Here is a 17,039-nt window from a genome sequence, read left to right as displayed (position 1 = left end):
CATGATGAAGAACAGGTTGATGGTCAGCAGGTGGGAGGTGCATGGGACCAGCAGATGAGGAAGCAAAGGAGCAGACACACACCTCCTAAATCTACTCTGCACTGGTGAAGACGCATGCACACAAATGGTGTGGAGTCTGTCATGAACGACAGCATGTCGAGCATGTGGAAGTGTTGTCGGGCTAAAACCAAGGTCCTGAAACTCTGACGTCGAAGAAATGAAAGAAGCCAGCGGCAGATTGTTTCCGCCAGAGGGATCAATGGCGGAGGCGCGTACGCGCACGGCACGGTGAGCAGCCCGGGTCAACGAGACACGTGGTCGAGGTGCTGCGGGTCTCTCGGGCGGAGAGAAATCAATGGCGCCAATAACCAGATGCCGGAGGAAATGATGGGATGAAACCACCGGAGCGCTGAGCTCAGCACAAAACAAAGGAGAAGCTGTCAGGGAAATTATGCAAAAAAGGCGGAAGATGTATCTCTCGCCGCGAGGAGGAGGCGGCGAACGAGGGGAGGGGTCTGCGCGTGCTTTAAACGAAGAGAGCGATGGGGCAAGGAGGGGTGGAGGGCGAGTCGCTGCTGCTGCGGCCTGTACCTGATCATCGAAACATTCCTCTGACAACAGCCTCTGTTGCAAGCTTTCATCATCAGTCAGATCTAAATTTAGTAGAACCTTAACCTCCGCACTGAGAACGTCACGTTTCATATTCCTCTGCCGCTCTTGTTACTGTCCTGATGAGAAACTCTCACGTTCGGTTGCACGCTTCAAGAACTAAGACTTGTCAGAAAGTAATCTAAAAACTAGGTGAAGTATAAAAAGAAAGAAGGAAATGTTTGACATTAGATGTGTGAAAAATAGAAATAAAAAAGCACTGTAATTCCTAGACCATAAGCTGCGACTTTTCTCTCATGGTCTGAAGGTTGGTTTTCAGTAAAACAAGGAGCTGAGCTCAGAGTTCGGGACCAACAGTGGTTCTGGTGTTTGATAAAGGTTAGCTGCAAAACTTGACATCGATTAAGTCACTTGCAATGCTGCTCATCCCCTGACAGACTGATCCAGGGGTGAAAAGTAACTTTACTTTCATTACTACTATTTTGTTGATGTGATGAGTCAGCGTTGATAAAAACTTCTGGCTCGAATGTGAGAAAAGAACTGATGTCACTGGTGATGTCCGTGTGGTGTTGAGGTGCGTAGTGGAAATGGCGATGACCTGCATGCCAGTAGATTTGGTAGAAGGTTGAGCGGGTTTACCTGGTCCAAGGTAGAGTACCTTGACTTGAGCGTGATGACCTCATCCAGGTGAGCCCTGAATTCTCTCCGTGAGGCCTGAAGGGGAGCCACAGGACAGTCACTCAACTCATGCAACACACGCGCAGGAAGAGCAGGCAACAGGCAGCAGGCGTCCCACCCAGGACTCCAGACACCACAGCGTTAGTAGAGCTCTGACTACACACTGCTTGGGGCGCGCGCACATACACATACACAGACACACACACACACACAAACACACACATTCCAGATTGTCTCCCAGATTCGGTACAGTTTTCATTAATGTGACTCAGGTTTGGCCCCAGTTTTGATATTACAGTTAATATTTTCAAGATACAGGAAACTTATTCTACATATTTAGACAATTACTTGTCATATTGTTACAGTGATCAAATAGAAAAATAACACTTTCATGGGCTGAAATTAAGCGATAAACTATAAATATGTCAACTAATGAACTGTGTACATTAAAAACTAATTATACAATTAAATAATAATAGGTGAAGACAGCTAGAAATGTCATATGTAATATGACTTTTGGGACAATTCATTTCAGTTTAAATATTAAGTCAAGAGAAGAAAAGGTCAGCTATGGTTCAACAAACTTTAAAATAGAAACAGTTGTTCTTTTTTATTTTACTCACAAAATAACTTGGGACACGTATGATATGAAATTAAAAATTTGGGAGAAAAGTAAACTCAAAAATTAAAGTAATGGATTGATTCATCGAAAAAAATGGAGTAAATACATATGAAAATAAAATAATGTGTATGCAGTAGATGTATTCTTATGTATTAATTCATAATGCATTTGCATTATGAATTATGAGTGTTTTTTAATCCTGTTCAAATAAAATGACCTCCATACTTTAACATGCATTACAAGGCTAAACGTGATGGGTGAAGAAACAAAGTGGTAACAAACTGCCCCTGTGACTTATGTCTCACTGGCAGCAGAAGTACATTTACCCTGAGCAGCCCTACACATTACTATCATCATATATGGCTTGATATTAACTCCAAAATATGTTTTTAATCTGTCTGAAGGCGCATGTATACATTGATATTTATATTTCGTGTTTACACACACACAAGGAACATCACACTTTCATTCCAATACACTACTCAAGCATCGTTCCACTACAGGTCGGATGTTCAGTAAAGGAAACTAGTAACTGAAGATATCATGAGGAGAAGTGTGAGATTCAGCAAGTGGTTTGGTGAGAAAACATCAGTCACATGAAGGGTTAACTCAACAGCACAAAGAGACAAATGCAGGCACAGACATTCAACCATGTGCAGGGGAGCAAACATGCCAAGCAGGAGGGGATGTCGGGGACTAAAGTGTCGCCATGGTGACGAGGATGCTGTAGAACACATGCAGGAGTACCTCAGCAATGCTTAAAGTGGATGAACAGGAGGGGAGCCGCGCCTGGTGTCACCAGAGAGAGAGGAGAAGAGGGTTAACAGAGCCAAAGCTGGTGGACAGCCGCACACAGAGACTGGCAGCCGTGGAGTCGACGGCACCCCCCTTTGAGCAGGAGCACACTCGCGTCACCGATCTCTGTGTGACTGTCTCAGATGGGCCGAAGCAGCCAAGACAGACAGGGAGGGGAACTGGACGGGACAGGGCAGGAGAGGACGGAGGACAAACACGGCGTCCGACACAATGGCATGATTCTGTCAACTTTGGTTCACGACGCCACATGACAAGGAGAATCACACTGAGCTAGCAACATCTCAACGGCACAACAACATCATGACACATCTAAACACAAACCCGTGTTCGACCTCGAATGTGTCGTTTATAAAGTAATTTCATCTGATTTCAATTCATAAAGAAAACACGGAACAAACATCACCGGGCTCAGAAGAGCTCACCCAAGAGGAAACACAGAAATGAAAAATAAAACGACATCCCAGGGAAATCAATTAGGAAGCGTAACACTCCGTCCCGGCAGCATGGCGGCCGACATGTGAGCCCACCCGCACATGAATTATGACTGGAATCCTCCCGCTCACAGATTATGTATTACATTTCTTTATTAAAGCAGGAATGTGGAGAAGATGAGTGTCCTGTTCCGATTAATTGAAAAGCACTGGATTCACAGTAGTTGCCCCCATTCAAGCTCAGCGGGCTAATGGATGGTGTCAGCCGACCACGGGGGGGTTACGCCCTTAATCTCGAGCTCTCTGGAAAGGTGCAGCAACTGAGAACCCCTGATAAAACACAATTTTACAGGGTGTAAATCAAGACCCAGGTGGCTATCTTCAACGGCACCACAGTTAGTCACTGAGGGCAATTCAGTCTGCACTGTAACAGATGCTTGGGGAGGGGAAGCGGAGGGACACGCACAAACGGCTTTTGGGCTCAATAACCACATACTGCTCCTACACGTGTCAACTTACCAGTCCAAACAACTTTTAAAAGTACTATTCAAGACCCTAAAGGTCAAGAGCCAGACAAAATAACACATTAGGTCCCAAAACTCGATACATTCTAGAGGGTGTCAAAACTTGACGGCTCAGGACAAAGGACTGGACAAAGCAAAACCCTCAGACAGCAACTCTCTGGTCCAAGATCGATGTCATCTTTAAGGGTCAATAACTAAACAATCACTTTCAAGGGTAAAACTGTGGCATTGATGGAAAAGACTCAATCAGATAAAAGACTTTCTAAGTCAAGAACTCAGCAATAAAACACTTTAAAATTAAACAGATGAATTGAAAAACTAGGTAAAGCAGTCATTCCACTAGGATTTGCGGGGTCAAGGGAGCAAGATCACTGAGCGGCAGTTTTAGAGCCAAGAGCTTCAGATGAATGACGACTGGACATAAAAAAAATGAGAATTGGGACTTGAAATGCAAAACGTTCAGTCTAACCACAGTGTGATAGTGATTCTGTCAGGTTCAATTCCAACAAAATCAAGACTTTCTGTGTCAAAAATTTGACCAATGAAGTGAAGGAATTTATACTTTTGGGGTCAAAGACGAGTCAAAACAAAGACCATGAGTGTAAGGTAAAAGAAGAAATCAACATTTTAGTCATGAGGAGTCAGGAAAATGAAGACGACATCCATATTAGCAGCGGTAAACTAAGCCCTTTCGGATTCAGTTATGGGCCCGTTGCTCAAGTAATAGGTCGGACCACAGGCTTTACTAAAACAAGACGAGAAAATCAAGACTTCAAGGTCCAATAAGAATTTAAGAACAGAGACTCAGGAATAATCAAGAAGAGACTTTTCGAAACCAAACTGAGAGAACAGGGCTGGTTCTGTAGATGAAAGGGCTGCGCTTCACAGAGCCGCTGATGTTTGACTGCCAGGAGGACATGTTGCGTGTTGGACGGTCCAGCGACGGTCATTCATCACCGTCCTCCCATGGCCATCTCCACGTCCACATGCATTAGACATTAATGAGCCGCTCAGCAAGTTGCTGTTGCACAGAGTGAAAGCTAACACGGCTAATTTGACAAACCGGCTGCTCGCTAGTCTCCTTTGCTTCACATCAGCGAGCCACATGGTCAATGAGCACGCTGGGTTCAGCCGGTCAGACATACTCCTCCTCCAGCACTCCATTCCACTTCCTGTCTGTCCTGCTGCATCCGCTCTGTTCCCATGACGTTCCCGCTCCCTGTTCTTGGTATTCAAAGTCCTGGCGTTCTACATCCATCCTGCTGCAGGCTAAACCCCAGCATCAGTGAGCGAGCATTAATGAACACTGATACAACACACACGTCGGCCATGACGCAAAAATGTCTGACATCTGTGTGCAAACTTACTAAATTCACTTTAACTCCATCTAGATGGGCACGTGAACAAGCACAATAGAGTGATTGTGACGTGGAACCTCAAGCTATTTGACCCAAATGGTCTTTCGGTGAGTGGAGCCAAATAAAGAGGCGAGAGAGCTGAGTGTGTGCGAATTAATCCCAGACAAAAGACTGTTTTCCTCCTGGCAAGAGCTACTTCCATCTGCTAACTTTTGACTATAAAGCCTATTCTATTATCCAGGTTACAACAAACCCAGTTGACTTCACCGACGGCAAAGGCAGCCTAGTTGTCTTACGATCTCAATCTATGACAGTTGAGCAGCGGAACTATGTGGTATCGTGGAGAGAATGGGTCAAAACAGGTTTTTCTATGAAGCAGTTGAGCAGACTTGAGCAGTGTAGTCAGGTATATGTGATGCTATAGGTTGAGTTGGTCACCAGACCCTAGCACAATGGAACCAAATTGCTGAGAGCTGGCACGTACCACCTCTCCTGATCTTCAGTGGCAAATAACAGAATATGCAAGGCGGTCCAAGAGACCAGGAGTGGCTGATTCCACCCGGCCCACTTGAATCTTCCACCTCTAATATACCTCAACCCTTATGTTGTGGCCTCCCTGTCACAAGCCAGACTCTTCTACACCATGTCTCCAGCATCTTCCTTCTTGTCTCCCTGATATTACCACTTTGTGCCCCAATTAGACGCCTTTGCTTACGTTTCCTTTGGCATCCGCCTCAATAAGAACCAGAAGACTTTACAGTGTTGAGTATATGAGTCATCCTGCTTATCATCTCGTTGAGACTTTGTTTTGCTTTAAGATGTAAGACACTCTGGGTTAGGGACTCAAAGTGGCAAACATTCATCTTTATCTATGATGAGTTGCTTGAACAAAAAGACACTATTCTTCTTGAGGAAGTTGAGGTCCTTCACAGTGAGCTGCAGACAACTGGAAGTGTTCTACAACTCTGCGGTCCCAGTCACACTCTCCTTTGGAGCGGTTCCGAAACAGGGCTGCGTGAAGAAAGCGATGGAAAGACCAGACTTCCAATGCTCTCATAACACTCCTAACACCTTCACATGCTTCACACTATCAAGCCTCTGGATTCAAACCAACATCTGAATACCTCCGTAGCTAACACTTCTATAACGTTGACCATCCTTTGTGTGACCTTTATTTTACATATATCTGCCAACCAATATAAAAAAGCCCAGCGCCTGGTCCCCCACCAGCACCAGTGGGCTCCAGATAAGTGACAGGCTTGATCAAGTCATCACCCTACAAATGCAAATGAGCGTTTGTAAAGTGTAACATCTCCCTGTGCACCTGCCGTTCCTCCTCCTGTCATGGCTCCCCGCTGCTACATCAATATCCCGCTGCTGCCTCTTGTCAGCTGTTTGAAGCCGTCATGGATTTGGAAGGTGCTGCTTCCACACTTCTCCGTATATATATCGCCCTCATTTCCATTTACAGTGGCGCTGCGACTAAGCTGGCCACGAGGGCGACTGGAGGAGAGCATGCGATGACTGCGGGGACATGGCTTTACTGCCGAGGAGTGAGGATCAGGATTGTTATTCATCTCCTGCGTGAATTTAGCGGTGAAGGAGCCTGGAGAAGGTGAAAGGCTGATTGCAGATCTGACATTATGTAGAGTTGAGTCCTCTGTGATTGCCACATCTGCCTCACTGATCCTTCCACCATCCTCCTCCTCCTGCAGCCTTTGAACTAGTCAACAAGCCCTGCGCTCACACCGCTTACATCCATCTGACAACTTTTGAATAAAAGCACACGGATGACGTTGGCAAACTCCACACGCCCACACTGCTAATGATACACAAAATTAGACACACTTGTAAACATCCGCTCAGATAAGCAGGAGCAAAAGCATTACTTACCATTTTCAGCCTGGAGTCGGAACAGAATGAGCTCCCAGCACACACACACAGACACACACACACTTGACTCTCTGACTAACTGGGAGTGAGTAAGAGCAAGTGAGAGAGGAAGCGAGAAGAAGAGAAAGGGACGGACAGTGCAGCGCGGAAACGCAACAGCTAAAGAGACAATAAAGAGGAGGAGATGGAGGGAGGAGGAGGGTATATCAGCACATATGGGGCTGCGCTAAGCCACACGTGCATGACTGAGGTTTCACAGCACGCATGTCCAAGCCAGGAAATCTGTGCAGCGAAGGAGGTGATGGAACTGGCATTTTAGCACCCGGCGCACACTAGCATCTTCATCCCATTTGTTTACATGGAATAGACATAATGCAAAGAGTGTCCTTTTGTGGGGCTTATTGGCTGCTGAAATAGCTTCACCTCCATGACTCCAACAAAGCTAAAGGGGTTTCTGGAAAAGGGTGCAATCTTTGTGATCCAAGATGAAGGCACTGGTCTTGTTATAGGGAGTGACTGGAAAGGACGGCATCAGAAATGAGAATATGAGAGGGACATGTGGACCAGGCTGGGGAGGACAGATGGTTTGGACACATGGAAAGGAGAGGCAGAGATGGACCAAGAACGATGGAGATGATTAAGATGAAGATAAGTTTCGGGTGGTTGAGAACAGGTGTGTTTAGAAGATGATCAAGATAGGTGGAGGAGAAGGACTTGCTATGGCAACCACTGATGGGAAATTGAAAAGGACGTAGAAACATCAAGCGGTGCATGAAGAAAAGAACTTCAGTGGAGCCAAAGACGCAGAACCTGCTTCCATTGAGCTCAAAATAAATCACAATTTTGTACTAGCAAGCAACTCGTGTCTGGAATTGTAGGGGCATAATCCCAATCTGTGGATTCTTAAAAGTTGACGATACGGCCAAACTGTGCGTCGTCTTAGCTGCCAAACTTTCCCACTTTTTCTCATCCTGAGCGCATCATCGCCAACTCCCACTCTTTCAGTGTCTTGTCCTCTCAACTCATTAACTCGACTTCCTTTCTTCCCTCCCACTCTCTGCTCCTCACCCTTCTTTTCTCACTCTCCCATAAATCTCCCCCACCAAGAGTCATTTTTACGAGCCTCCTGCAACGGAGGAGGACAATAAGTACTAATGTCACACACTTACACGTGCACACACACACATCACAGGAAGAACTCCAAAGATCCTATTTGGCGTTTTTAACAGGAAATAAACTTTAGAGATACGGCAGCCGAGTCACGGATGCAGAACGCCTGTGTCCACTTCTGAATGAACAGGAAAAGTGGGTCAACAAGCCCACAGCTTCTACATAAGGTGTTAGTCCACTTGCAACAACCTTAAACGCATGGCCACATCAGAACAGACCATGTGACCGCCCCCGAGTCAGACTTGTCTAGCTAGTGGTGACGTGAATGAAGGTCAACTGAGGTGACATGTCAGCACAAATGACAGAACACACTCAAAAACCTGGAGCGACATTTAAGGTCCTGTCACGAAGGACTTGTTCGAGGAGCCGACACAGACACCTGCAGACCAAGTGGTTGTCTGTGCAGCTAGTTCTGTTGACCCGGCGGACTTTAGCGGTGCCACTGGAGTACAACACATTCTGCTCCAGTTCAAAACACGGCCACGGGGACATTCTAGAGCAAAACGGCCAGGATGAATCTGTTCCAGAGGTTGTGGAGTACAAATCGATCGCGTCGCACGACTCAATATCGGAGACACAAATCATTCATCGTCCTCTGGTTGATCTTTTCACCTCATCAATGATCTTCTGTCAGGACGCGTTTGATGAGGACGGAACACTGGAGAGTTTCTGGGCTTCTTTCACACCTCATCCCCCTGACTGCTGTCAGAATTCTGCAGCAGATCACTAGCGGCCAGCGTGTTCCTGTGAATCTGTGACACCCATCACAAGCTCATGACCAAGAGTCTTCAGGCAGCATGAGACAAATGTAGAACAAACATTTGAAGTTGAGCGAACCAGACCCAGAGTGCCACAAAGACGCACCAGAACATTTCATCATATCATTGTAAAAAACGCAGTAATGCAGATGTGAGCAACGTCTCTTTCGCGCCAAAACCCTTGCACGATGGAATTAATAAAAGACACAGTTATAAACGCTGCAGCTACAAAGGCTGTCATGGCTATCGCTAGCTACCATAGCAACATCCTAATCACGTCTTATTCCAGCCGCTGGACCCCAAAGGAGCTATTTTTGGGACACGTTTATGGATTTATCAGACTGGCCTGTCAGATTATGTCTTGACGGACTTAATCGCTGTTTGCAGATATATTCCAGGTGCCGGCCGCTAAGTTTGAAGAAGCTTCCGAACCTATCTCTGACGCCAAGAGTGTGTCGCTTTGTCTGCAGCTGCCATTTCTTTTGACAAGCTCATATAAAAAAATAGCTGCTTAAAACCCACACTGTGACTAATACAGGCTTGAGTAATTCTTCATTACATCAGAACATTGGTCACTGCTAAGAACAAAACTAAAACAAACAAAAAAAGAAAAGAAAAATTAACCATTAAGATTCTGAATATTTATTTATGCAACCAAGACAATATTATAAATTAAAAGAAATGGCTAAATAAAGCAGGAACTCCAGATACCCGACAGCACATGTTTGCACCAGCACGTGCACGACTGCACCTACAGTGAAGGTCAACAATGGCACCGACTCATTTCCCACGACGGACAAGTTGATTAGCATGCACCTCGCCACGCATCACACCGTTAATCAAAATATCCTCTGTGGGAAACGACCTCTGGATGCACCAGAGAGCGCTGTGGCAGCAGGAGCCAGGGACGAGAAAAAAAACTGCTGACACATCAGTCATAACAGACACATATATGGGTCAAGTTCATGGGATGCTTTCTCTTGACTGTAGCCATTAGCAAGTCAATGCTACATGGCTAACTGCAGTGTGTGTCTGTTGCCAAGCTTTGTTGGAAACACAAACTGCACGGACACAAAGAAGCTAACGCCAAAAACACAGGTGGTGAGTGACATTTATTAAAATACAACGTGTATGCCATCTTAAATTTGAGCCAGAACTTGGAGACACGACAACAACTGGTACTATTTTGAAGCACACACTTGCCTGTAAAGAGGTTTGACATAAATTCATCGGAGGGCATAAGATGCTAGCCACAGTGCTTATGACTTCTTTCATAACCTCTGTGCAGCCTTAACCCAGGTCTACATTAGTATTGTTGGTCCGCTACAGTGAGGCTGGTGAGTCCTCACAAGCGGCAGTTAACACGACAGGAGTAAAACACAAAACGCATATTATTGTAAAGCTTCCTCCAGGTCAAAAGCCTCGTCTCCCGTATGCTTCATTAATCCACGATGGACATTACGTAACTGTGCTAAATGCTCACAAGAGTGGAAGCTAACAGAGATGGCGCACACACTCGCGTTTGTGTGTTTGTGTGTCAAGCTAAAGGAGAAGTGGGCTACGGGAACATTGGTGGAGCTGCCTGGCTTTGTTTGCATTTTTGGAGGATGTGAGATGGCAGCAGTTTAATCTGAGTTTCAGATAATACATGAAGAAGTTTTTCTTCCTAGATTATAATGTACATTGGTAGTAATCATCAGAAATAATGCTGTTTAAAAATTATTAATTACAAAGTGTTTGTAACCTAGCACATTAGCACATGTATTATTATGATTAGTCGTAGTAGTAGGAGTAGGCGTAACGGTAGTAATAATCCTTGAAGTAGTTAACAGTGCAGAAGTCGTAGTGATAGTCAACATAGTAGACCGAGTGAAAGTAGTAGCAGTGGTGGTAATCGATGTTATAGAGGAAGGAGGATTGGCAGTGATAATTCTGGTCATATTACTGAAAGACGTTGAAAAAGAAGGAGTAATGTGGATGTACTTGCGGGAAAGGTCGTAGCGATAGTACAGTTGTAATAGTAGTAGTAGCGATAAAAGTGTGCTTAGAAAAGAGTAACGATAGAAGTAGTAGCAGGAAAAGTAGTAGCGATGGTGGACTTACAGAACAGTCACAGATGTTGTAAAAGTAATAGTTGTAGACATGAAACCTTAACGCAGAAGAACAAGTGCTAGTTTAACAGTAGAAGTACCAGTAATGCATCAAGTCGTGGGGGGATTTTTTGTATTATCAATGGTACTAGAAAAACAAATAGTTAAGTAGTAGTTAGAAGTTAAAAAGTAGTAGCACAAATAGTTGTGTTGAAGGAGTAACTGTAATGGTGGTAGTACCAGTAGGGAGAGCTGTTGTGGTACTATGGAAGCAGAAGATGCAGCAGAGATAGGACTGTCAAATCTAGAATGGCAGTAGGAAGTAGTAGGGGTCGTAAAGATAAAAGTAATGGATGAAGCACTAGTCACAGTATTAGTAGTAATCATCATGGTTGGTGGAAATAGTGTCGAGTGGCAGTAAATGTATTGCAAAGTATTATTAGTAGCAGAAGCAGTAGGATTGGCAGCAGAAATGGAAGTATTAGTAGAATGAAGTTATACAATAGTAACCACAGTAGTAGTGGTTGCACTATCATTACAGCAGGAGCACAAGTACAAGTGAAGGTGAAGTTGTATCAGTAGTGATTGAAAGTAGAATTCTGGATGGTACTTTTCATGGGTCGCATAAGTCATGCTAGCTGTACTGCACATGTATCAGTATTACTGAGCCAGAACAGACGGCAGTACACTTCCATTGATGATTGATCATCTCCAAGCCTCCACTACTCTCTAACCCCCAAATGACTAAATACTCAGCAAAAAAACGTAATGATCACAGAGTTCGAGGCAGCCAGAATCATACACGTGGTATTCAGAGGAAGCGGAGACTACCACCTCCTCTCAGAACCGGCCTGCAGAGACCCAGCTAACAAACTCGGCCTGCCCAAGGTGGCAGATGACACGCGTCGGCGAGCACGGCCATGTTGGCTGTGGCTCCAGGGACGTTGTGTACATACTGTCGACAGCCACGCGCGACGTGGGAGCGTGGAGAACATATGGCAGCTTGTCGCGGGGAAACAGCCCGTGACAGAATCTAAACAGACTCACAGCTATACCTAAAGAAAACTAGCATGCTCAGACATGCATGTCGCACACACATGCTGAGTCATCTGTCACACAGCCCACTCAACACAGGTCACATGATCAGGCAGCTCACAACGAGAGCTGCATTTACGACCAGCACACCAACATCAACCCTTCAGAGGGAAGAGAGCCTCTACATCCTCAGCCTTCCTTGCTTTGGTTCCCATGGCAACATCCTCCTCTACTCCCTAGACACCAGTCTGCTGTCCAGAAGACACATGGAAATGTGACACAGACAGAAGAGGTGAACGACAGACGCTTCTAAATATATGACACCACCAAAGAACTGAAGCTTTTGATCGGGATATTTCCATCAACGTGTGAACTGTGGAGCCACACAAACGATGACCCACACACACAGCACAGCTTGACGAAATGATATTCATGTTGATCATGTGACTCTTTAGGAACTACTCTAAGTCTGACCCCAGAAGCATGGCATTATTAAATGAATATTAGATTACAATCAGAGTGAATCCCATTAAAAAATACCCAACACACACAGTCATCATGATATATAGAATATATTCCCATAATAAAATACAGAACAGACAGCACTCCAAGGTTTGCTTTCACTTTTCATCGCTGCTATCTTTCTAACTCTGCCTCCACACAGACAATCACACAGAGGTTGATAGCCTTACGGTAATTATACACCTCACCAGGCATAAAGATGACTTAATGTCGACACACAAACAGTTCTGGTACTGACCATGAGGCGAACAGTGACGACAAGTGCGTGTGGGGAGGTTGTGAAACTTGGCAGACAAAAACAGAAGAAGCAACACCATTCTCCGAAATCAGGAACTAAATCATCCGAACAGTTTAAATAACTATTCATTTGTGTTCGCATGCAAGGAGGTGGAGTTTCTTCGTGAGACCCTGGTAGTCATGACAACAACATCTTTTGTGAGCAAAGCAACAAATGCAGAGCAGCTCATGAGGGCGACTGGACTCACCTTTGGCGTCGGACAGGAAGCGGTGGAGAGGCGGGACGTGGCCTGGGCACGAGGCGATTCCGAGGGCGTGGTGCTGAGCGACGCTGTGTCCCGAGGCAGCACCTGAACGCCCCGTGAGATAATGGAGTCTGGGATCTGAAAAGGACGCACACAAATTTAAGACACACAAAATCACAAGAGCGAATGAGTGAGTGCGTTTGTGGCATGCAAGTTGTAGTCTGCCAACCCTGGGGCTGACACGCTAGGTTAGCAAGAGGCTGTTAGCAACACGCTAATTGAATACCAGCCTTGGGGTGATTCCTGAAGTTAAACTGTTGTTATGACGACAGAGGGAAACATGAGCGCAGATTGTCGCTAATGACTTCTTAAGGGAGAACATGATGATGATGGTCAAATGTAGGTGGTGAAGATAAATTACAACACAGTTATATACAGTACATAGACGCTGCATTCACCTGTATAAACTGTAGTCATTAGCACCGTTAGCTCGGAAAAGGTCAACACATTTGAAGAGGAAATCATGAATGTAATGTGGCTCACCGTCAGTCTGTGAGTGGACAATGAAGAGGGCTGTTGCTATGACAACAGAGCCACACAGGAGGTCACGATGTGGAGAGTGTGATGGGATGGAGGTGAACTTGATGCTTCAGGTGAGACACAGAGAAACTAATATGGCGCACAAACACACAATCATGAGTGTCTGACCATCATGGAGACCTCGATTCCGAATCCATCTTTAGCTTTCCACTAGCTGAATGTCTACGGACTGAACGTGTTGCTAGCACCACGACTCATCTACCTTGGCGGCGATTGATGCAGCAGTGATGTGGGACGAGGAGCTGTCCTCGGTGGACGCTACGCCACTGTCTTTCTTCTCCTCGTCCTCCTCCTCACACTGCACGCCCTTGTCCTCCGTCTGCCGGCGCGGCGAACTGTTTGGCGGCGGCGAGAGAGGTGGCGGCGGCGAAGGCAGGTCCTCCAAGTCGTCTGCCACCTCTTTTACTTTCACTACCGCGTCCCGGAGCAGATCGATGGCGTGAGGCAGCGCAGGAAGGATGAACTGAAAACATTCCTGAAAGAAGAAGCTGGTTTACCTTTGCGAGCTTAACTAACAACAAACGCATCAAACTAGCGTACTTACTAGAGTTGCAGTACATATTGACAAATTTAAGAAATCAATAAAAATCAATAGATATATCAATCCTCAATCAATATACAAGAAAAGAAATCAAGATTTAAGAACATTTTAAATTAAACGTTGAAGAATGAAAGTTCAAGATAACAAAAAGGTCATGCGTCATAGTTAATTTAAAACTAGAAAGAAGGGAAAACACAACAAAACAAGCTACAGTGATGTAGTTTTTGTCGAAACTATGAAGCTCTCCGAAACAGAGATGACCCTGTTGTGTTGCAGGAGCAGCTTTTTCAACACAGGAAGTGTTCTCTATGCAGCACAGAGCTATTTTACAAATAGCAATTGCACAAATGTCTGCGACAAACACACTGTTTATTGAATGGAAAGAATCCTGACCCATTGTGGAGAGCTTATTTTGAGCCGCTGCTCGCCCGTGGCTACAGTCCTTCCCTTCTCTGTTTCCTCCTGTGTGTCAGTGCGCCTCCAGGCAGCTCCTCTGAGCCAAACTCTGTTCACTCTTGATACTTAATCTGTGAAATTATTTATCGTACGCCGCATTTAAAGCACTGGCAACATGTATTATTGACCGCCTCGACACTTGCACATGATCCAACTCAGATAATGTTTCTGTCTGAAACAAGGACGACAGAGGCAAGTCTGATTTGATTTTGACATCTGCAGGGACGTCGCAGTCAAGTGTCAGAAAACCTGACACAGTGACCCGACGCACCATGTTCCCAGTCTGAGACTGGAGGAATACAGGATGTCCTCGTTGTACAGCTTCATCAACATTTGGACAGAAGAGATTCACAATGTCAGTCTCTTCATACGTCTGTCTGGAGCAACATTCTGACCCGTGAAAAACGTACCGAAAACCACCACGATCATGTTGACTTCTAAGTTTCCCACTTTGTTTCAATATGTTAGAGATCATCTTCAACAAAGAAATAATTTTTCTCAAGGCATGGTTTAGATGTAGTGGAAATCCTGATTAGTGTCGCTATACTGTGTGGTCGACAAGATGCAACTCACTGGGCAACAAAAGAACAAAACCCTGTTGTAAATCAAGAATATACTGTAGTCAACATAATGCGTGTAATGCAGGCTGAATGTCTGATTCTCATTTTATTAAAGTTCCTACAAGCTCCTGTTAGCAGTGGTACATTCCACACAGGTTAGATGAAGTCGAAAGCAATTTTAGAATGGCTTCCTGGATTTGAACCTCGATAAAGCAGTGGGGAGAAAATGTCAAGAGGTAATGCGAGCTAGAACTAGATTTAACCTGATTTAGAACGTAAGACAATTGGGGATTTCATATTAAACATTTTAATAAGCAAAATAATTTCACAGTTATTATTCTTTTTCTGAAATGCTAAGGTAGTTGTATGAACACCTGACTAGGAAATCATAACTGAGCCGATTGAACTCGAGCTGAGGACGTTAGAGCGCCCTCTCTTTATGACTCGACATCATCACTGTAAAACTGGCTGACCGTGCCGTTAACTTTAACTGGAGGTTGATGAGGTTGGTGGCAGCAGATGAGGGAGCGGCCGGGGCGGCGTAATAGATGAAGAGAAAGACTCAAATCAATCAAAGGCTGGCGTCCAGGAATGAGACGGAGACAAATGTGCCGGTCAGCGGAGTGAGGGAGGAGATGAAGATCGAGAGCGAGGTGCTCTGCCGCGCACACACACAGTCATCGACAGTGTGAATGGATGCAGAGATTAGATCTCACCTGGGAGCCTTTCTTGCTTCCAGGTAGGTTAATGATGAGCGTCTTCCCCCTGATCCCACACACAGGTCTGCAACACCAATGAATTAGTGGCTCACCACTGGATCTGGGAATCTGGGAAGTGTGTCTGACCTGGAGAGCATGCCGAGCGGCGTGACATTGAGCGACCCCATCAACATGGCCAGCGACATCCCAGGAGCCTCACGCTCTATCACCTCCTTGGTGGCCTGGAGGAGGAGGGAGGGAGGGTGACATTAATTACAGACGCTGTGTAATGTTTCAATCCAGCTTGAGGAGTGACAGATGCCGGAGCATCACGGCCTCGGTCACTCCAGGTTTGCTTTCTTCAGTCATAATGGTTTACTCCTCAAAAAAAAAAAAAAACACTGACAGTTTATCATTAATAATTGAACAGATTTTCAAAAATAAAAATAATTACTTAATAATAACAATCTAAATATTACAAGCACAAGTGCACCCATATGCTTATTTAATTTCTATACTTGTCATTTATTTTTGACATTTTGAAATCAAATCCCATTTTGGAAAAGCAAACATCTTTTTGTGTTTTAATTATGAGTATATTTAACTACTATGGTTGAAGGTAAAATATCTAACACCAAACAAGTGTGTAACTGTAAATTTGACATGAATATCACAATAACTTCAACTTATATAAATAGTAAACCTGAAAAGGGCAAAGTCGCGTGCCTCTTCAACGGACTTTATTATTTGCAAAAAATATGGTACTTACTAGAGTAAAATAATATTAAACAGTAGATACACACGTGAAATTTCAAAATACACCTGCACAAATAATAATAATGCAGAGATACATTTTCAGCATTACAAAGCAGTTACAAAAATGACTGCATCATTCACTGAAAAGTCGAGATTCTATTCACAGACAGGGGGCGCCAAGTGCGTGGACGAGCATTGGACTGGGATCTGGACCATCCAACTAGGGGAATGACCACACCTGCTTCTTCACTGCAAGCTTTCTGTTCAGCCACCTTCGCAACATCCTCTACTTCTGAGCCACCTTTGTAAAGCCTCCATGACCTCTGACCTCAGCACTCAGGGGGAGGAGCACCAAGCACAGATGACCACTAAGAGTCTCCCACGGTGAATGGCTGATGGAGAGTCCACAAGCCTCTGGCGTGAGGGTTAACAAATGAATC

The 17,039-nt window shown here is 44.9% G+C and overlaps 1 protein-coding gene across 3 annotated transcripts in view; it reads right to left on the bottom strand.

Moving 5' to 3' along the window:
• Positions 1-17,039, bottom strand: part of gphnb (gephyrin b) — a 63,958-nt gene that overhangs the window by 12,433 nt on the left and 34,486 nt on the right. For 2 of the 3 annotated variants that reach the window (XM_053880295.1, XM_053880296.1), the window contains exons 5-10: positions 15,991-16,085; positions 15,862-15,928; positions 13,791-14,063; positions 12,992-13,126; positions 2,657-2,698; positions 1,249-1,323 (exon numbers count right to left, since the gene is read on the bottom strand). In XM_053880295.1, the coding sequence (XP_053736270.1) occupies positions 1,249-1,323; positions 2,657-2,698; positions 12,992-13,126; positions 13,791-14,063; positions 15,862-15,928; positions 15,991-16,085 (687 nt within the window). The remainder of the gene's footprint in view (positions 1-1,248; positions 1,324-2,656; positions 2,699-12,991; positions 13,127-13,790; positions 14,064-15,861; positions 15,929-15,990; positions 16,086-17,039) is intronic. The other variant, XM_053880297.1, reaches the window with a different exon arrangement.

Source organism: Synchiropus splendidus, chromosome 12 (assembly GCF_027744825.2).
Source record: "Synchiropus splendidus isolate RoL2022-P1 chromosome 12, RoL_Sspl_1.0, whole genome shotgun sequence".
Classification (NCBI taxonomy): domain Eukaryota; kingdom Metazoa; phylum Chordata; class Actinopteri; order Syngnathiformes; family Callionymidae; genus Synchiropus; species Synchiropus splendidus.
Note: the sequence above shows the minus strand (reverse complement) of the source record. Positions and strands in the feature narration are given on the sequence as shown.